This window comes from Egretta garzetta, unplaced genomic scaffold (assembly GCF_000687185.1).
Source record: "Egretta garzetta isolate BGI_Z169 unplaced genomic scaffold, ASM68718v1 scaffold41, whole genome shotgun sequence".
Taxonomy (NCBI): domain Eukaryota; kingdom Metazoa; phylum Chordata; class Aves; order Pelecaniformes; family Ardeidae; genus Egretta; species Egretta garzetta.
The window spans coordinates 4,364,524-4,386,480 of NW_009258755.1; the positions used below are offsets into that span (position 1 = coordinate 4,364,524).

The 21,957-nt window shown below is 37.3% G+C and overlaps 1 protein-coding gene across 1 annotated transcript in view; it reads left to right on the forward strand.

The window, feature by feature from the left end:
• Nucleotides 1-21,957, forward strand: part of NAA35 (N-alpha-acetyltransferase 35, NatC auxiliary subunit) — a 30,460-nt gene that overhangs the window by 5,905 nt on the left and 2,598 nt on the right. Inside the window, exons 4-22 of the mRNA XM_009649220.2 lie at nucleotides 1,427-1,541; nucleotides 2,446-2,520; nucleotides 3,809-3,976; nucleotides 4,787-4,853; nucleotides 5,568-5,611; nucleotides 6,200-6,250; nucleotides 6,914-6,997; nucleotides 8,720-8,834; nucleotides 9,334-9,512; nucleotides 10,621-10,680; nucleotides 11,834-11,940; nucleotides 12,168-12,234; nucleotides 13,519-13,617; nucleotides 14,941-15,119; nucleotides 16,935-17,071; nucleotides 18,366-18,433; nucleotides 18,680-18,820; nucleotides 20,578-20,700; nucleotides 21,374-21,454. Of these exons, the coding sequence (XP_009647515.1) occupies nucleotides 1,427-1,541; nucleotides 2,446-2,520; nucleotides 3,809-3,976; nucleotides 4,787-4,853; nucleotides 5,568-5,611; nucleotides 6,200-6,250; nucleotides 6,914-6,997; nucleotides 8,720-8,834; nucleotides 9,334-9,512; nucleotides 10,621-10,680; nucleotides 11,834-11,940; nucleotides 12,168-12,234; nucleotides 13,519-13,617; nucleotides 14,941-15,119; nucleotides 16,935-17,071; nucleotides 18,366-18,433; nucleotides 18,680-18,820; nucleotides 20,578-20,700; nucleotides 21,374-21,454 (1,960 nt within the window). The remainder of the gene's footprint in view (nucleotides 1-1,426; nucleotides 1,542-2,445; nucleotides 2,521-3,808; nucleotides 3,977-4,786; nucleotides 4,854-5,567; nucleotides 5,612-6,199; nucleotides 6,251-6,913; nucleotides 6,998-8,719; nucleotides 8,835-9,333; nucleotides 9,513-10,620; nucleotides 10,681-11,833; nucleotides 11,941-12,167; nucleotides 12,235-13,518; nucleotides 13,618-14,940; nucleotides 15,120-16,934; nucleotides 17,072-18,365; nucleotides 18,434-18,679; nucleotides 18,821-20,577; nucleotides 20,701-21,373; nucleotides 21,455-21,957) is intronic.

A 21,957-nucleotide genomic window follows, 5' to 3' on the forward strand; every position in this document is an offset into this window, starting at 1 on the left:
CAGTCATGGGAGGCATCCCACCACGTTTCTGTGATGGCGGCTACATCATAGCCATCCTGCTGCACAGTGGCTTCCAGCTCCTCTCGTTTGTTGCCCATGCTGCGTGCATTAGTGTAGATGCACTTGAGCTGGACTATCGGTTTCACCCCCAGCATGGGGGTGTCACCCCCAGGCTCCTCTCTAGTGAGCCTGGTTATATCCCCTCCCCCCTTCAGGCCTAGTTTAAAGCCCTCTCAACGAGCCCCGCCAGTTCATGAGCGAGGATCCTTTTCCCCCTCTGAGAGAGCTGGGCACCATCTATTGTCAACAGGCCCGGAGCCATGTAAGCCTCCCCATGATCAAAAAAACCCAAGCCCCTCCGATGGCACCAGACTGTGAGCCACGTGTTAATCAGTCTAGTTTTCCTGTTCCTTTCTATGTTCCTCCCTGCCACTAATGGGATCGAGGAGAACACTACCTGCACTCCTGATCCTTCAACCATTTTTCCCAGTGCCCTGAAGTCCCTTTTGATTGATTTGGAACTTCTCTCTGGAATGTCATCACTGCCAGCCTGTACAATCAATAGTGGATAGTAATCAGGGGGCCGTACCAGACCAGGGAGTTTCTTAGTAAAGTCCCTGACCCAGGCCCCAGGGAGGCAGCAGACTTCCCCATGGGATGGGTCCAGTCGGCATATTACCCTCCTTTTTTTCTTAATGCAGGTCAGTCCTGATAGGTAGGGGTGACTGACTCTCCCTAGCCAACCCCCTGGATGGACCTTCATCCCCATCCTCATTTGCCTGGCCCTTGAGTTCCAGAGCCCCATAGCTGTTATGTAAGGGCAACTGGGAAGGTGAGGGAGGCTGGGAGGGAATTCGCCTCCTGCCCGAAGCAGAGACCTGTTTCCATTCCCCACCATCTCTTTGGTCCCTAACTTCTGCTCGCTGGCAAGAGGGCAGTGGATCCTCTGCTACTTATGGAGCCTCCATCTGCTGCCTTGTCCTGAGGGATGGTAGGGTGCGGTTCCACCGGTCTATCTCCATCTCACATTCCCTAATGCTCCTTAACCTTTCCACTTCCTCTTTCAGCTCTGCCACGAGGCAGAGCAGGTCATCCACCTGGTCACACTGGAGACAGCCACTGTCGTTACCACTCTCTGGTACAAGCGACAGGCTCAGGCACTCCCTAGAACCTGGACAGCCGCATGTTTCTGTTTATGTGGGGACTCTGTCTGGGTCGCCACTTGTTGAGAGAGCCTCAAATTCCTGAAAACTATCGTCTCTAAAGATCCGTAGTAATGTTCACATACCTTACCTAGGTGTCTGTATTCAGAATACAGCATACTCAGTTTGTCATCATATGTTCTTTTACATTGGTTTGTGAAGACTGTTTTGTATAACATGAAACAGTTACATTCAGAACATTTTTTTTTTATTGGTGTTTTTAGTTTTGGTCTTTTTGAAGCCATGTCTGCCATTGAAATGATGGATCCCAAGATGGATGCCGGTATGATTGGAAACCAAGTTAACAGAAAGGTTCTTAACTTTGAGCAAGCTATTAAGGTTTGTGGGACTTATCTGGTTTTGCCTACACTGTATGTAAAAGTATAATACAGTTTTATCAAATTGCAGTTAAGCACAATTCAACATAATTAATGTTTTCATTCTTTACTTAAAATTGTTTTTTTTCTTCTTTATTTTGCATAGTTAAGTAAGAAAGAGCTTGTGATATTTACCTTTTTTGTTACCTACATTATCACAATGATGCTAACTCTTCCAGTGAAAAGTACTGTGTAATTGTTGTATTGATAACCTCAAAGAAATACATTTCAGAAATGTTTTTGCATCCCCAAAATGTGTCTTTTATATGACGACATATTGGTTAGTCCCTTTTTAAGGAGAAAATATTTTTTATCATAGACTTTGTTTTGAATTGACTAAGACAATTCTGTGTAAAATATTGGCCGCCTCAGTCATGTGGAATGTATGCAGAATTGCATATATTGGACAAATAAAATGAAAGAAATAGGGTTGCTGCTTTCTTGGTCCTGACCTTGAAAGCAGTAGAACTCTGCACAAGTATTCACAGTGTAAAAATCAGTCTTCAAAGAATGGGTCCTGCATATTATTCCTTGTTCAGTCATTACTATGATTATACATACTATTTTGTGATTTAAGTGTTGACAGTTAACTGGTTTTAAACTTTTATTGGCTACTCATAAATCAGAAATTTAATTTTAGCTTTCTCTTTAAGTAGTATTATGTTCAGTCGGTGTTCAACATAATGATGGGAAAGCAAAGTTTTTCAGAATTTCAGGCACATGACGAAGCTGATCAGTAAAGCTAGTGGTATACAAATATTCTGAAGTCTTAACCAAATTGTAATTTCCTTTTCATCTGTACAAATAAGCTGTATTTTGCCTATAGGCTTCCATAGTCTTTAGATTTTTTTTCTTTGTTTTCTAAGGATGGCACCATTAAAATAAAGGATCTCACTTCTCCTGAGCTAGTAGGAATAATGGATACATGTTTTTGTTGTTTGGTAAGCATTTCTCTGCTCTTAATTATAGATGGTTTTGCTTTCAAAATATATAATCTCTAATGCAGTTTTGAAAAACAAAAACCAGTAGAACTCAACAAAAAAGATTGACCAAGGAGAAAACACATATTTAATATTTTAAATTCCATTTAGATATTTGCATTGGCTATTATAAGAGGCATAACTTTGATTTTGGGGGCTTTTATTATAAGAAGTCATTATGGAAGACAACTGATAGTGTTTTGAATAACATAAAAAACGTTTTGTAATTTGTGGGTTTTAAATGTATGTTTATCTGACTGCCTGCTGTATATTAGTGTTGGACTGTGTTGGAAAGTGAGTGTGCAGTAACCTGCAGCACTCTGTTGCTCATTTCTGTACAGCCAGTATTGACTGATCTTACAGGGGCATTTTGAAGAAAGAAAATAAAATACCTAAATCCATTTAGAAAGGAAATAAGTGAATTATCAGTTGTTAGTTAATTGTAATTTTTTTTTAATTTGTCTATGCCTTTATTTCCTCAGTAAATAATAAAGATTATTTTCAGATACTCTAATTTTAAAATTACATCAATAAAATTACTTTGTTTTTAAAACACCATTTCAATTTAGTTTAGTCCAAAAAGACATGTAAAGGTCAAAGGTCACTGTGTATTTGACACAGTTTAACATAATTCGTCTTCTTTCCCTCCCCACTCCCTGACCCCCCCCAGATGCTGACTTTTTTTTGAAAAGGGACAATGGTCATATTAGAAATCTAATCCTACTGTGTTTTATGCTATTGCAAGATAGAAGTAATGTTTTAAATTACTGAAGCTTTTCCTGTAGCTTAAAGCAGCATGAAAGTAGTAGAGAAAGGGGATTGTGAAAAGAAGCTGTAAGTGGTAGAAGAGAACATCCAGAATATTACTGAGTTGTTTCGTCGTCACCTGCATTTTTCATTCTATAGGGAAAGCTTATAAATCTGATGTTCTCTTAAATGTCTTAATGTCTAAACTTAAATGTCATGTCTACGTCACAGAGATCACAGCTGAACTTTGTGGAAGAGGTTTATCCAACACCAGATTTGGATATTCTTTAGAGTTTAGTAACTGCTGGCCTGCCACAGCCAGCAGATGGACAAAGGCTAAGGGTTGAGAGACCTTCTCTTGCCATTTTTGCTAGATGGAAGGTTGCCATGATAGAGACTTCCTTAATGACTCATTGAAGCACAGTAAGATGGAAAAAGAAAGGAGATATAAAAATGAGGCCTTGGCTGTCATCAGTAAAACATTTAATTTTCTTTTCCCTAGATAACATGGTTAGAGGGACATTCCTTGGCACAGACGGTATTCACTTGCCTTTATATTCATAATCCAGACTTCATAGAAGATCCTGCTATGAAGGCCTTTGCTCTAGGAATCCTAAAAATCTGTGATATTGCCAGAGAAAAGGTTAACAAAGCAGCTGTTTTTGAGGAGGTACGTGTTTCAGTAGCCCCTATGGTTAAATATGTAACATTATATATAGGCTCTGTAATGCAAATAAAAGAGTATTTTAGAGAAATTTATTACTGTTTGATTTGAGGATACTGTAGGAGCAGCAGTTCATCCTCCTAAAATTATTAGACTTGATCTCTTTAAAATGCAGTTTTTGTCAATGATGGTGTTGCATGCTCTTTTCTGTATTTTGCTTGATTATTTAAGTTACATAAATATTTTACTCCAATAGAAATGGAAGTCTTTTGACTAACCATTTAAAATCGGTTTTACTTCTGGTTTTCATCCTGTTTAATTTTTTATTTTTCTGCTTTAGATACCCACAATTGTCTTTTGTCTGAAATGTCCATCTAGCAATGGAATCACTGTGGTTTTCTGTGCTCAGAGCAATTTTCATTTCCTCTGAGCTTGGGCAAATCACCGACTTACTGACTATATCTAAAATTGATTAAATAGTACTTTGCATCTATAGTTCTGGTAACATATTGATAGGGTGGCACTTGGTGAAAATTATGAAGGGCATACAGACATTAAGGATTTATGCAGAAAATAATTACCCCAAGCTGGATAGGCAGGAAAGTCACCCAAACCATGGGGTATTCAGTTGTGCAGAATAAAACTGGATTTTTATACTTGGTGTGGTTAAACAAAAACACCCCAAAACAAAAAAAAAAACCAAGAAAACACAGCAAGAAAGCAACCAAAAGGAAAACCCCAAACCCCAACTTGAAAATGTAACTACTACTGTTTATATTTCACTACATGTTGCTTCTTTTATTTTTATACTTTTAGGAAGATTTTCAGTCAATGACTTACGGATTTAAAATGGCCAACAGCGTGACAGATCTTAGAGTTACAGGTATGGTTTGGTGCTTTCTGTGTATCTGTCCATCATTCTCTCTTTTGAGCATGTTGGTTACACTCAACCAAACCTAATGAATTGGCAGGAATCTTGGATGTTAAGGGTTTTTTTATTAGTCTCGTTAAAATAAGTGGCTTGGTAAAGAGAGATGAAATTATTTTTCCTTGAAGAAAAGGTTCAGCTGTTTAGTTGTTAAATGCCTGAGAAACAGAAGGGCTTTTAGATGTGCCAACCAATGGCTAGGCATGAGCTCATTCAGGTCTGAGATAGATACAAACCACTGGTAAGTGCACTGCTTGAATTTTGCTTCTTTGCCTCACAATTTGTTGTGATCTAAACAGATTGCTTTTGAGAAAAAAGCTATCTAGTAGTTCTAAAGCTATGAATACTTACATATGTACCTGATATTATATGTATGTACGTTAGCCTTTTGATGCACTATTTTTGATTCGTACTGGAGCTTTCTATTGATTTATTTTGAGAAAAATTTTAAACACTTTAGCTTTGTATCAGTCAGTTTGTACTCCAATCTATTGTTACAAGGTATCCCCACAATCCCTCACAATATTGTTTTTTGTCTAGTCTTTGGCTAGTGGGTATGTAAAGCACTTCAAAACTTGATTTCCTCTCAAAACTTTTTCCCCCTGCCTGACTGATGTAGGTGTCCCTAGGAATGTTTCTCAGCTTTTAATTGTACTGTGACTTTTCCAGGTATGCTAAAAGACGTAGAAGATGACATGCAAAGACGAGTGAAGGTATTTTTCTTACATTTGCCTTGTCAGTTATACTTCAAGTGTACTTAACACGTTTGGGGGAGGGAGTTGGATTAGGAAGAGTGCAGCAGTTTTGTGTCATTAAATGGTGGGGTTTCCGCCATAATGGTTTGTGTAAGATGCTGGTAGTTTGCCTTTTAGCTAAAGACAGTGAAGTCTTCAAACTTTTCTAAACGCTTTTAATAGTTGCTTCACTAGTCATAGGTGGAATCATGATGTAGAAGATAACACTGTACTGGGGCACAGAAAGTGTGTATTTAACTTCTGTTTTTTCCACAGATATATTGTGTGATGTTAAGTTACTCATCTTCCTTTTACAACAGTTTACAATATACAATGTCCATACAATTTCCTTGCCTATTTGCAGGGTGGGCTGAGATAGGTCTCATTACTATTGGAGAGCCGTGGATCATTCAAGTTCCTAGAATATGTATTAAGAGGTTTTGAATTTGAAAACTGCTTTTTAGGGTTATTTAACAGATGGATGTACTGGAGAGGGTAAAGAGATTTTATCAGTAGCTTCCCTTTTCAATTTTTAATAAATTACTTGAAATTTCTTTACCTTCTTAGAGCACTCGAAGTCGACAAGGAGAAGAGAGAGATCCAGAAGTTGAACTTGAAGTAATGAATTGTTTACTTTTTTTCTGGATTTCATGGATAAGTACAGCACTACTTGAATCAGTAGTTACCAGCTTATGAGAAATGTGTGTCACCAATGTTGCCACTATTGTCATATCTTAGCTGCTCTAAACATGGTCCTGAGCAAATCCCTGGCTAGCAGGTAGGCTTTTATGCTCTGCAGGGCTAGAGTTCTGGATTGATCCCAATGTCAGAATAGCGATACTGCTGCAGTGATACCATTTATGCACCTACCTCTCAAGAAAAAGCCATTAGCAAAGGAGGTGGTCTTACCTATCCTGTACCTTCTTCCCTCAGTTCCTTCCCAGTGGCTTTTCTGCTGCTGGCAGCTTCACTGTCAAGGGAGAGGGTAGGAAGCAGTGTAGTTCCTTCCAGAAAAAGTGGTAATTGATGTAGTTGATGTGGTTGACTTAGAAAGGTGTGGATTTCCTTTCCCAGTAACCTTATTTTCTTCAGAAATTACTTCTAACATAGATCTTCAGCAAAAAGGAGTGAAAAACAGTTTAATAATTTGTGGTTGTTCACTTAAGCTGAGATTTGAATTGCATTTGCATAGGAGATAGCTATACAGCCAGTGATTGTGTCTGTAAGTTTTGGGATTTAATGCGTATTGCTTAGTAACTTGCACTATTTTTTTTATTACAGCATCAACAGTGTTTAGCTGTGTTCAGCAGAGTCAAGTTTACCCGGGTACTGCTGACTGTTCTAATAGCATTTACCAAAAAAGAGGTACATTCATTTGGTGTTTCTGTGTTTGCATTGTGACCCTGTGAAACACTCATTTTTTTTATTCTCTGATCAAGCAATTATTCTGGAGATTCTGTAGATTTTAATTGATGTTGCTGCAGGTGAAGGGTTGGATAAGGCCTTACGGTGGCAACCACTCAGTTTTTTCATTTGTAAAGAAAACATAGGGAAGGCTAGTAGCTGACATTATTATGACCTTGCAGAGAGACACAATATTCATTCTAGAACACTTAAAGTATTTATGGGTTTGGATTATTCTTTTCACACACAAGAGCAAAACTTTTCTTTCTCGAATTCAGTCCCCTTCTGTGGAGCTGCCTGACATTGGGCAGTGTTTTGTCCATCTCTAGAGAATTGTTAGCTTTTCCTTCCACGTGGTACTGAATTTGTATCTAGATTTCTCTGGTCTGAGAAGAAGAATGTAACAGCCTTCCATGCAATTAGCCTGCTTTTTCAGTGTAAGATTTCCTAATTGTTGAGAGGGGAAAGAACTGCATGTTACAGAGCTTTTTCTTTATACAAGGATAAATATCTGTCTATTGCTTGTTGTTACTTCCATTTTAATAAAGAAATAAACAAGTTTCTTGTTTAAGTGGCATCGGGTCTCTCCCACATATCTTGCTGTTGGAGCAGCCGCGCACTGTACAGTTTAAAAGACCTTGATTACATTGAAAGTCAGGTGCAAGTATAATTGATAGACACCAGTGTTGAAGAAAAAGTGAGTGGTTGAGAACAATTGCGTTCTGAGTGTAATCATTCATTACATCTGAAATCAAACTCTTGACATAGAAGTGATCTACACTAACATACAACCAAATTCTGTGTTAACTGCTATGGGTTAATGATCTGTGCAAAATCAGATTATCTCAGTGTTGCTAAAGTCTGATTACTTAAGTATAAGTTATTTACATCATGAACTTCGATTTGAATTAGATCTGCTTAGCAGCTTATTCAAAAGGTAGACTTGTGGATGCTTTAATACATGAACATGTATTATGCAGTGCTACAGATCTTGTTCAGCTTCTATTAGATCTTCAGGGGATTTTAAACATCTTCTTTTCTGAAAGAAGTCAAGTTTCAATTTGACTTGAGATTTTCAAATATCTAAAGTTCCATCAGGGACTGTTAGTCCAGTATTTTTAAAACAAGATTTTAGATTTTACAGAGAGCTATTTTAAATGGTACCCGGTTTGCTAACAGGTTTGGATTCCTAGGACATCAGAACATTCAGCATGTCAGCAGGTCATGAAGCAAAGATTTCTAGCAGACATCTGTTATCTTCTAATGTTATAGTGATTTCATTTCAGTTGATAGGTTGTGTTTTGTCTATATTCTCAAAAATTCTGCGTTTTCAAATGGTAGGGGATGTTTTTCCTCTTTGCAGTTTGGAGTTCTGCCTCATCTGGCAGAAGAGATTCTTCAAAATCAAAAGTAGAGCACTTTAATGCAGTGTATACTAGACTTTCAGAGTAATTATTGTTAAGGCTTATCTTGTACTGCAAAAAATGCAGTATTAAATGTATGTATAGATATGTAAAATATAAAGAACACTTCATTGCACAAAAATCTGCTGGGGTGTTTTTCAGAACTAGTTGTGTACAAACATTAGAATCCTAATATCATTCTTTTTTTCTGATACTAGCATTGATTCTATAGTCAAAATATGTTGGTTCATAATGTGAATAACTGTTACCTGCCTTTCAGACAAGTGCAGTTGCAGAAGCTCAGAAACTAATGACTCAGGCAGCTGACTTGCTTTCTGCCATCCATAATTCATTGCATCATGGTATCCAGGCACAGAATGATACCACTAAAGGAGGTATGTATCAAATTTTACCATCGTTTTCCTTTCTTAAACATACTGCCTTGATAAACTTTGCTATGGACGTATATCACTATTTACTTTGAACTAATAATACTCATTATACAAACCATTACAGATTTGCATCATTTGATCTTAATTTTATTTCACTAAATGGGGGGTCTCTTGAAAGCAATACTGTCACTTCAAAGCCAGAAATAACATGAACTTTTGATTCAGTGCACTGCACTTCAAATCAGTGTATATGCCTTTTTAAAATAGGGAGCACCACCTCACTGTCTGTACAGGTATACGCTGAGGTGTTGAGGGTTGGGTTTTTTTTTAAATAGTGGTAATTGTCTCAGTTGGGTAGTTAGTGTCAGTTAAAAAGTTCATTTTGGCTAATTGAATAATTTGTATGATACTTTCAAGTTTGATGTGAGTTCTGAAAACATATGAAGCTTGTCTCTCTCTCTCCCCCTCCCCCTCTTTCTCTCTCCCCCACCTCTTTCATTAGATCATCCTATTATGATGGGCTTTGAGCCCCTTGTTAATCAGAGATTGCTGCCACCAACTTTCCCTCGATATGCAAAAATAATTAAAAGGGAAGAAATGGTCAATTATTTTTCCAAACTAATAGACCGAATAAAAACTGTATGTGAAGTAGTCAACTTAACTAATTTGCACTGTATACTGGTAAGCATGGATATTTCTTATTTGTAGCCAAATACAAGATCTTAAAATGTAATTTTCAAAAAATCATTCCATATATACATGCTGTTGCTCACTGGAGAAAAAAACTGAGCTGTATGTATAAATATTCTGGTGTTTCCCATCATTGTGTGCAATTTCAAAATGTGCTGACTTTCCTGATACTTAATATTTTTCTTTTTTTTTGACAGAGATCTTGTCTCCTCTCAAACCTCCCATTTTTCTTACAATCTGTTAAATAATTATGCATGTTAGTGGCAGGGAAAACAAGCAAGTTAATTTCCTTATAACTCTTCCTTTGGTTGAAGAGCTGCATTTGCAGTAGCAGAACATAATTCCTTGCTATATTCCTGATTTTTTCAGATCCAGTGAGCAGTATTCTGCATATGTGCCTGTAACACAAGAGAGCACTTAATACATATTTGTTTAAGCATGTAATTCCCTGAATAGGCTTAAGGTTAAGCACCTGCTTATGTTCTTTCCTGAGTAAGTGATGTTATTCTAGGTTACTGCCTACATTTATTAGAAGTCAATTAAATGCTTCAAATACTTTTTAACATACACCTGTTCACTGACTAAGAGCCACAGTTACATCAGTTTGAAGATGAAGCAAAAAACCTTTTGTCTTTCTATTTTCTGTTAAATTAATTAAAGCAGTGTTTGCATGAAGCATCTGGTACCAGTTAAACATTGCAGTTTTGGTACATATCTGGTTGACTTATGTTGTGATCTTAACAGTTTCACAATATCTTTTTTCTGTACTATCATCCTGCTAATTGTTGCACCTGAAGAAAGAAATTCAGAAACCTTTTGTTCTGTTAAATACAATTAATTGCAGAAAAATGCAGATTTTAGCTTCATAACATGTTCTGGTTTGTTCAAATTATTCACGCTTACTTTCTTAAAATTTTCATAAGCTGTGTATGTCTGAGTGTTTGTGTTTACAAAATACAGGTGTATGCGCACAATTGTATATGTGTGTATATAAAAATGCAAATGCATGTGTGTGTATAAAAGTGTAAATGTGTATGTGTATATACAAAAATTGGCATATTAACACGAATTGTCTTTTTTTTTCCTAAACATAAATTAGGATTTTTTCTGTGAGTTTAGTGAGCAATCACCATGTGTTCTTTCAAGATCCCTCTTACAGGCAAGTCCTAATCTTTGTCTTTGAATAAAATACTTATGAATTCATTATAAATATGGATTAATTATCTCATTTCAAATATCTCAGTTATTTGCATATCACTTAATACTATTGAAATGGTAAAAAAAATTCTGGAGATACTTGAGTATTAGGTATGTGGAGACTTATGTTCTGATCTGATTTTTTAAAACATTTTTAAATACTGTTGCTTAGATCATATAGCGCATGCTAATTAAAACACAAAGTGTTAAAATTTTTTCTTTGCCATAAAGCTGGGCCTGTATGTGTGGTTTTATGCTGTCTCAGTTTGGGGCTGGTGTTTGTATTCATCCTCCCTCTTTGGACTGAACTTCATGTATAGACTGCTTCTATTGCTACAACAGTAAAACCGATGGCTAGGGCAGAACAGGCTACTACATTTCTTCTCACTGCTTCACTTACCTTGAAAACATGTTATATATTCTTTAGCTCAGAGTATAATAAACTTCCTTATCGGAGGTTTTGATTCAAATAGAGTATCCCCAGATGCCAGAACTTCTTTCCATTTGATCCCAACTAAACCACGTATAGAGCCAACGGAATATAACTGTTGGCAAGTAAAATGTTTTCATAGTGTGTGTGTGTTCTGACTTCCCACCACATGTGTTTGTGCAATCCCTGTGGGTGCCTGACAGCAGAGCATTTCCTCCAGCTGCTGAAGAACCATGTAAGAAAGGGACACAGCGCTCGTGGAGGAAAGTGGAGTGAACATCAGGCATGACCAATGAAAGCAGAAGTATCTGTAGGAGTAGAAAAAAATCTCCATTAGTCTGAAGATTTACCTGCCACCAGGGAAACCGCATAACCTGTTTTATGTTAATCTTCAGAAACATCAGTCTGATTAATCATCTTTAAAGTCAATGAAATAAAATAATTTTGCATGCATTGTCTTATGCAAGTAATAGAGCTGTATTTTGTGTCATGGGAATGATAGAAGTGTCAGATCTCAATATGCCTCTGAGTCAGTAACCTTGTACCTAGCTGAACCATTTTAATTCTTAAAGCCATCTTGTAAGTTTCTGATATAATATAGGTACTGTAAGAGCTTTCTACTGGTATTTCTAAAGCTTTAATTCTAACTTAAAACATGTTTCTAAAAATACATTTTCAATTTCAGACAACTTTTCTGGTAGATAACAAGAAGGTATTTGGCACTCACCTCATGCAAGACATGGTAAAAGATGCTTTAAGGTCTTTTGTCAGTCCTCCAGTGCTTTCGCCAAAGTAAGTGGATCTCAAATTTACTTGCATGTGTTCACATGTCTGATGAAAAAATGTTTCTGCTTACAAAAGCAAGGACAGGCATATAAAGAACATACGCATATTGTACTTATTAGTGCTTGTGTATGAAGGAATCAGTTGCTGCTGCTGCACTCGTTTCTTTAATTCTGTGATACATAGACTGGTGACATTTATAAACATATGTATGTACATGGATATTTCCCTTTTAGGTGTTGTCTTTATAATAATCACCAGGCAAAGGACTACATTGATTCCTTTGTGACACATTGTGTTCGGGTAAGTGTCCATTCCAATTACAGCATGTTTGTGTGTATATGAGCATTTTCAAAATTTGCTTACATTTGAAAATGAGACCAGTTTTTTTAGATACCTGAAATGAAGGCAGAATTGCAGGTTAGCCATCTTAAAATGGTAACACTTTAAAAAGCCAATAGAATTATTGCTGTTTGTTTCCTGTATTCTGCTTCCAGATTTTTCACTAACATTTCACTTTATTAGAAATCTGCACCTACTACCTCTTTACAGGGTAGTTTAATGTCACAAAACAAATGCATAGCACAAGTAAAACCAAAATTATTTTTACATTCTCTACAGTTTAAAAGTTTAAAAAAAAATTAAGAGCTATTGAATGTGGCACAATAAAAATCTAAGAAAATTGTAGAATTATTTCGGTTGGAAAAGACCCTTAAGATCATTGAGTCCAACCATTAAGCTAGCACTGCCAAGTCCACCACTAAACCATGTCCCTAAGCACCACATCTACCCATCTTTTAAATACTTCCAGGGATGGGGACTCCATCACGTCCCTGGGCAGCTCATTCCAGTGCTTGACAAACCTTTTGGGGAAGAATTTTTCCTAATGTCCAATCTAAACCTCCCCTGGCACAACTTCAGGCCATTTCCCTTCATCCTATCACCCGTTACCTGGGAGAAGAGACCAACACCCACCTGGCTATAGCCTCCTTTCAGGTAGCTATAGAGGGCAATAAGGTTTCCCCTCAGCCTCATCTTCTCCAGGCTAACCAACCCCAGTTCCCTCAGCTGCTCCTTATCAGACTTGTGCTCCAGATCCCTCACCAGCTTTGTTGCCCTTCTCTGGACGTGCTCCAGCACCTCAATGTCCTTCATGTAGTGAGGGGCCCAGAACTGAACATGGTATTCGAGGTGTGACTTCACCAGTGCTGAGCACAGGGGGATGATCACTGCCCTGGTCCTGCTGGCCACACTATTCTGATACAAGCCAGGATGCTGTTGGGTTTCTTGGCCACCTGGGCATGTGGATTTAGGCATAAGAAATCTCTCTTGCCTCAAGCATTCTGTTCTGATCAGATTCCTAAAGGATGCTCACTCAATCTCATGTTGACTTGTGTATAGAGAAATGGGTTCTTGCATCATTCCAGAGAGCTTGCTTGCCTGCTAGCCTGCACTCTGTAGGGAGCCTTAAGGAGCCCACCTCCTAATACAGATGTATTAATCAGGTGCCTAAATAGGTATTATAACACTCCTTCTGTAGTTTCAAAGTTGTGTTGAAAATTTAAACTTACACTTCGTTTCTTTCAGCCATTCTGTAGCCTGATTCAAATCCATGGACACAATAGAGCTCGTCAGAGAGATAAACTGGGTCACATTCTTGAGGAATTTGCCACCCTCCAGGATGAGGTAATGTCATACGCAGCAGGCCAGTAAACTTTTCTTTCCAGGTATATTCCTACCAGAGCAGAGCATGTGGTATTAGATTCTAGATGAACAAAGGAACTCCTCTGTTTGTCCTAAAATCTTTAGGATGAGGATTCCTAAAATGCAGCCCAGGAAGTTTGCAGGATAGATCCCAAGACTTTCTGTTAGATCTGTTGATTGAGGTTTAAGATTAGCTTTGTCCAATAAGTAGACTTCAGGGAAACCAGCTGCGATGTCTGTAACTTATTGGTAATTCTACTGCTTGTGGTCTCTATCCTATTTGTAACTGTCAGTCTGCAAGATGTAACCAGGGAGAGATAGATGAGCCGTATTTACAAGACACTTCTGAAAATTCAGTCGTATAGCTATGTAAGAAGTAAATTGCGAAATTTTATATCTGTTTTAGAAAATGTATGTAAATTAAATAGTAACTCTTAAAAATGTGTTCCAACTGGTTTTGAATATTTCTCAAGAATGGGGAGTGAAAGATGACAAGGAAAGGTACATTTTTCACTTGCTGATAATGTATTTCTTCAGCAGTGTGAGGCATGAAATAATAAAATATTTTCCAAGATGTGCATGCTAAGGAGAATGGTTGAGGAGCTTGGAGTTGGGAGGAGATTTTGTGTGCTCCAGCTTCTCTTGAGATGGTTTGGTTGAGGGTTTGTTGTAGTACTGCAGCTGAGACACACTGTTATTTCACTTCGTAATTCGTTATATGGATTGATTTGTTCAGGACTACCAATAATATTCCAAGTGTGGGAGACTTCATGTCTTCCATATGATTACTTTTTATGACTGAATTGCTCTTAGCAATATTTTAGTTTCTCTGGTGGGCCACAGAGTGTTTCTTGCATGTTTTCAATGCAGCTAGGTTTGTTGTTTTTTTTGGTTTTTTGTTTTGTTTTTTTTTAAAAAGTAATTATTACCAATATAGCAAAATTAGTAAGAGCTTCTAATGGGTTCTGAGTTTCAGTGCTCACATGACTGCTAACAATCTATGTATAAATACTTTTTAAAATTTTAAATTTAAAAAACCCAAATATTATTGCTTGTTACTTTATAGAATATCTTTTTTTCCTCTGTGCATCAGAATTTAGTTATGTGAATAACTTTCCAGTTTTCTGATGGTTCTAGACTATAAAGATGGCAGTATCTCTAAAAACATATTTATGTCTTTTAATCTGGAGCATGGCTTTACTGACCCAGTTGGTATTCAGATTTTGTTTCTGGCAGACCTTGGATGCTGTTTCAGTCAAATATTCTTCCACCTCTGTCTTTTTCTTTGCTCTCTTTTTTCAATAGGCAGAGAAAGTAGATGCAGCACTTCATAGTATGTTACTGAAGCAGGAACCACAAAGGCAACATTTGGCTTGCTTGGGCACCTGGGTCCTATATCATAACCTTCGTATTATGATACAGTATCTCCTGAGTGGCTTTGAGTTGGAACTTTACAGTATGCATGAATATTACTACATATATTGGTAAGAGGATGCTTTATTGACAGCTGTTGGAGGAGGGATGCCCCCACAGAGCTATAATTGCACATATTTAAAGGAGGGACTTCAACTATGTTTTTTTAGTCTCAAGCTTGCTCAACACAGTGTTTAGTTTACCTATACGTAAAATTACCAGTGAAGAAAAAAAAAAAATCTGTTAGTCCCTTTTCTATCCAGACTTACTGAATAGTGTACTTCTTGGGGGTTTTTTTAGATAATAATTAGCTTTCTATTTAGCTTTTTAAAACAGTGTCTTCTAATGACAGTGAATGAAAAATATGCTGCCAATTTTGGCAGACAAGAGAATGTAGGAGAAAAGCAATTTCCTTTTTAATTTTCTGTGCTTGTAGTACCAAGATCAATAGTCTTGTTGATCTCTAAGGGTTTTTTTAAGAGTTTGTATGTTGTGACTGTGATCTGAAAGTTGACTAGGTGAAAATAACATCTTATTCTGTGAGCATATTTGAATAGACATCTGCCTTCAGTGAAAATGATTGCACTGTCTGGAGTCAAAATACTTTTTATTTTTCCACATCCATTCACATTAAATTATTTTTCATAGTTGATGGCTTGGTCCAAAAGATAAATGATTCTAGATGGTTCATTTTTGATTCAGCATTGAAAATTTGATGTGGAACCTTCCTATGTTAAAGTGCTTGTGTACTTTGGTGGTTTGGGTTGGTTTTGGTTTGGTGGTTTGGTTTTTTTTTCCTGTGAAGCTACCAAAAAACTCTTAAGTAAGCAAGCTGTAAACAGTCTTTCTGAGAGATTAGACCGATTCACATTACTTGAACTTCAGTGCATCTTATTATGTTTCCATGCTGTTTCATTAGTGGATTAAGCATTGAGAAAATTAATACTCCAGGTAGTTACCAGAAGATGGCAATATTCTTTAAGTAACACCTCAGTAAGTAATACCAAGTTTTCTGTAAGACAGTATTTTTTTACCTGCCCATATTCCCCCCCAACAATTTTAATAAAATCACTCTTAATTGGAACTGTGATGTCAACTGCTTTATCTTCTTACTTACAAGTGAAGAACAAAAAAGAGAGGGAATTTCTGATGGGAAAATGTGCAAATGAAACTCAAATTATTTCTCAGTAATTTTTCTTCTGAATTATGACTTCTTATGAAGTATTATTTCTTCTTTATGTGCTCCAGATCTGTAATTTCTACCTTTTTTTTTTTTTCCCTATTCCTTGTGATTTGAAGTCAGTCTAGAGTTTTATTGGACCTGCTTCTGCTTACTAAGAAATTGCTCTTACAGAATTCTTAAAGATTTCTCATACATCTTAAAGAATTTCACATGGATCTTTTGTTCCTGTGGGCTTGGCCCTTTTATTTAATAATTCACGGCTTTTTAATGCTTGAAAAAAAGCAGTAGTAACCTTGTTTCTCAAAACAATAATTCCAAACAAAAGTAGAAAAGGTATTAATATAATATCTGTTTTAAATATGTTTCATTTGCTCAGGGAAGGAATTATAGAAATATTTGATCTTTTATTGGTTTTGAAATCATAAGAAGCTTAGACTTCACTTAGACGTATAAGAAACTTGCATACCTTAAGCTGTCTGTGGTTGAATCTGTACAGAGTCTTGTTTAAAAAAATTCCAAAACAAAAACACAGACTGATCTGTTGATTCCAGCCATGCAAAACAAAGAGTTTTAACTGCCTTAAAAGTTTTGTGCTTTACTATTAGTTCTTTGAGAAAGCAACTTGGCATTCACTGAGGATGTATGCATTACGAATCTGTTTTGCACTGTAGTATGTAACAGCTGCATACTGTTTTTACTGTAGGTATCTGTCAGAGTTCCTCTATGCCTGGTTGATGTCAACACTGAGCCGCGCTGACAGTTCTCAAATGGCAGAGGAGAGAATAATGGAGGAACAACAGAAAGGCCGTAGTAGTAAGAAAACAAAGAAAAAGAAAAAAGGTATCTAGGTGTAGAATTTAACTCAGACTTTTTTTTTCCCCTCCAAGCTGAATGTAAAACTTTTAACTAAAAAAGTTAGTCGCTGCGTAAGAATTTCCCCTTTATTTATTTACTTACTTTTAAATAGGTCTTTCAGAAAAAAACAAACTCATTTATATTCACAGCTTCACCAATTGTGTTATGTGTTGGATCCTGTGAGATGTAATTAACAGGTCCGGAGCAATTACCTTTGAAAAATACTGCCTTTCTACAGCCGATAATTCCTGGAGAATTACCTTTTTTGTCACTGTAGCTAGATTCAAAGACTAAACTTTCAGTGTATTTCTGTAATTTCTCTTTGGCTTCACAAGATGTACAAGCATGTTCCTTAAGTTTACAATGTGAGTTGCCCCGTTTCAATTCAGTGGTAGTACTGTTCCGCAAAAGCACCTTTTGAAACTCATGCTTTCTGTGGTGTATATGCATGAGAGAAAAGGAGAATTTCCCCTCCTCTGTCATAGCAGTCTGGCTCTGTGGGCAGACCTGTAAGCCTGCTATCAAAAAGGCATCCAAAATCAGTGTCTTAATAGCATTTGATACCTCAGTGTCTTACTAAGGTTGTGGTATGTTGGAGTTACTAACATTGCAAATAAACACCATGCAGAAGCTCGCTTTCATTCTTTGCTATTCCTTCTTTTTTCGTGTGTTTATCCTTGTCGTCTTTTCAAGAGGAACAAAGAATTAGATATGAATGGCTTGAGGTCATAACCAACTAAATTCCCTTGTCTCTAGAAATTCAGAAAATTACTACTGTATCTTATACTTTTTTAAAAGGTGCCAAGTGTGGGGCAATTTGGCACTAGTTAAACACTGGAAGCTAAAAGGGAGCTTAGAGGGATATTATCAGAATAAAAATCCTTCTTATTAGGATAAAAATGCTTTAACCTTTTAGTCTTAAAAGTTTAAAAAATCCATTATCTAGGCAAACAGGCCTCTTCACTAAAAGTTTTATGTTCTAGACCACTGTTCAGTGTTGTATAGTGACATGCTAATACCATTGACAAATGGACCAGTTTATTTCATTGAAGGCAGTAATGGTGTTCATGTTAAAGTATGTCTTGAGATATTTTGTGTAATCAAGAGGCAGGTGAGCAGAAATGCATGTCCATGCATTTTATGCTTCAGTTTTCTTTAGTTATTTTAAAATATAATTGAGATAATTTGCACTTTCTGAAGATTTGGAAGAACTGGTTTGATCTGAAATGAAGGTGTACTTACGTTGAATAAAAAAAATATTTTTATGTGAAATTTGCAGTTCGCCCTCTTAGCAGAGAGATCACCATGAGTCAAGCGTACCAAAATATGTGTGCTGGGATGTACAAGGTAACTTATTTGTGCTTGCTTGAACAACACTTCAATCTTTTGGTACTGGGAATCAAGCATACATTGCATGCCTTCTTTGTTTTTAGTGGGACTGGAAATGAAGTTCAGGTTAATAATGTGACATCATGATTTCTCTACTATTTTCCTGTCCTTCCAGTTACAGCTAAATCATAACTTTCGTCTTGCTCACAGCGAACTGTGGTGTAAAGCTAACACTTTTCATGGTATTTATCCTTTCCTTTTTAGACAATGATTGCATTTGACATGGACGGCAAAGTAAGAAAACCTAAGTTTGAACTGGATAGTGAACAAGTTCGATATGAGCACAGGTTTGCTCCATTCAACAGTGTCATCACACCACCCCCAGTGCACTACTTGCAGTTTAAAGTGAGTAATATTAAAACTTTGTGCCACTCATGCTTTTATAAAAGTCATTTGCTCACCTACTTTAGACGTTGTAATTGTAAGAAGAGCCTTTAATATCTCAAAGTTCATGTTGAAGTGTAAGTCAAAATGGCAAGGAGTTCTAGCTTTAGTTGTGTGCAAGGAAAATATATTGTTTTGAATTCTTACTAAAATTAGACTTAAGATGTTTAAAAATTGGTCTGATGTGGTGTTCTATGAGATGCTTGCGTTGGTTTGCATGGAAATAAATCTCTTGAAAGTCTATTGACAGACTTTTTGGCTGTGGTTTATATAGCAGCATGTTTTTATTACTACAGCAAGCCAACAGGAAAACGAAATACAAGTAATTTCGAGTGTTAAATCACAGGAGTGTTGGTTGGAAGGGACCAATGGAGGTCTTATCCTGTCCTCCTCCCTGAAGTAGCGTTATAGATCACATCAGCTGTGGCTTTGTCTAGCCAAGTCTGAAAAAATCAAAGTATGGAGATCTTGCAAACTCTTTGGTTAACCTAATCCAATTGCTTTTTCTGGTCCATCTAGTCTTTGGATAACCTGATCGAGGGCTACACTATTCACCTTTTTTCCTTATGTCTGGTCTGAATTACCCAAGCCACAATTTGTGGCTGCTTCCCCCAAGTTATGTTGTCTGCCATTAACAAGGAGCGTGTGTCTGTTGACAATTTTGTAACTGCCTTTCAACTAGTTGTAGGCTGCTATTAAGATTACCCATTGACGTCCTCCTTGTCTAACTGAAAAAGTCCGGGCCCATTCACCTCTCCCTGTGGGTCATGTGCTCCAGGCCCCCAGCCATCTCCTCATCTCAGCATTTTTCTTGATGGGGGTCCAACACGGGATGCAGTATTTCAGATGTTCCAGCACAACTACTGAGTATAGGATGATAACCTTCCTTGATCTGCTGGCCATGCTCCTGCTTTTGTAGTCCCGTATGAGGCTTGTCTGATCTGTAGTAAGAGCAACTTGTTGCCTTGTATTCAACTTGGTGTTCACAGTAACCCCACTGCTCATCCAGCTGGCTATTAGCCTCTACTGATTTGTCGGGTTATTCTGCTGCAGGTGCAGAATTTTGGACATTTCTTGTTGAACTTAGACTTCTGGTGGCCAGACTTTAAGGTTCCAAAGGTCTTTCTGGACTGAAACTACTAGTTCATATGCCAGTCACTCTCCCTAATCTAGTGTTATGAACAGTTGTAGTGGAAACTTAAGACTGTCATGGCTTCCTCCTTTTTTATCCCTAATCTGGAGGAAAAAAAGGTTGGAAGTATCAAAATTATATAAAAAAATTCTATAAAATGAAGTTTTGAAAAATTTCAGCATGTCACTTGCTGTAAACTTGATTTTAGTAAATAATGGTACACTTTTTTCCCCCCTCCTTTTTTAGTAAATAATACGCGCTTTTTTTTTTCCTGTAATTTCACACCCTGCTGCATGGCACTATTAAAGCAAATGAATGACAAGTTGTTCAGGAGAGGGATTGTTTTATAAAGAGTATGAGAAGTTAATTGCATTTTGTGGCACTGTAAAATAATCATTAAGCAGCGTATTGCTGCTTGGTATTTGCCATTTTAAATAAGTGTTTTCAACTTCAGTACTTACTCTCAAAATATTATTTAGTTGACTCTTTCTTGAACATAGTAATTTATTTTTATTCCAGGTGATAAAAATACAATTTGTTGGCAACTGATTTTAATACATGTTTGTATGTTTCTGTAACACACTAGGAAATGTCTGATTTGAATAAGTATAGTCCACCTCCTCAGTCATCGGATCTCTACATGGCAGCTAGCAAACACTTCCAGCAAGCTAAAATGATTCTTGAGAATATTCCTAATCCAGACTATGAGGTAAGGCTGAAATACTGGAAAAAGGAGCATTTGCTGATAACAGAGTAAGCGTTTGGTTTTGGCTGGATCTGCTTGAGATCCAAAGTGTCCTTTGCTAAACTGCTGAGCAAAGCTGAGTGCTTTCATGAAGGAGTGGACAGAGGAGGGTGGTGGCATCTTACACAGTGGTTTGTTTCAATACATTAGATAACTTAATCAGGGTTGTGGCTCAGTGTTCCACAACCTCTCCCTGCTAAGTATCGTAGATGCTAGGTAGCAACTCAGTTCCTTCTTGCATGTTGCTTTCTGGCCCTGTTCTAAAAGCCTATGAGTTTCAACAAGAAGGTGGTGCATGCCTGGCTCACTTTTCCTGGAGCCTGGTAATTCACACATGCTCCTGGCAGGTGGGAAGAACAGGTTTGAATGTCATCAGACTGAAAAGAGGATTGAGTCTGGCACTTCTTTCCTGGAGCAGTCTTCTCAGCACTGGCCTGAGTAAATACCCCCTTCATTAAATTGCATTAATCCAGCTGTTACACTTCAAAGCAAATCCAAAATGCCCTGATCTCTGTTAAACTGATACCGTAAGAGGACTGCTGTACTGTTAGAGTATGTAAACATTTGAGTATTATCTTTGAAGTAATTTTGAGGTCATACACTTTCACTTGAAAACTTCGTGTTGTTTTGTGTTTAGGTCAATCGAATTCTGAAAGTTGCTAAGCCCAATATTGTGGTCATGAAGCTGCTGGCAGGAGGCCACAAAAAAGACTCAAAGGTAAGAGAATGCCAGTTGAATTGAACGTGAAATGTAGTATTATACGCAGTGCTACCACAGATCTCTCACATCTGAATGAGCAGATTCAGGTCGCTATTACTCTTAACTCTTAAAAGAACTTGAAAGTAACTTAATCCATTTTTCCCTTGGAAATAGTTTGTTGTAGCTATTTACATACAGAAAACTCTAATTTCTAAATGGTTTGGGAAAAAATTGGCGAAGTGCATGCACGAGTATTCTTGCAGAGCAGGAAAAAGCAATTGGTGGCAGCGTATCAGCAGCTTGTGTGAACGCAGTCGGGAGGGTGCTGGCTGTCGGGATTAGCAGGTGCCACATGCGTCAGAGGGAGGAGAAGGCTGTCAGACCTCTGCTGAAGGCTAGCCAAAAAGAATGGAGGAGCCCACTGAAGAGGTGCACCAGTACTCTGCAGCTTTGTGCCCATCACTACTGGAGAATGATTGGCATATCCAGAACCGGGATGGAGTATTTTTCAGATACTGATT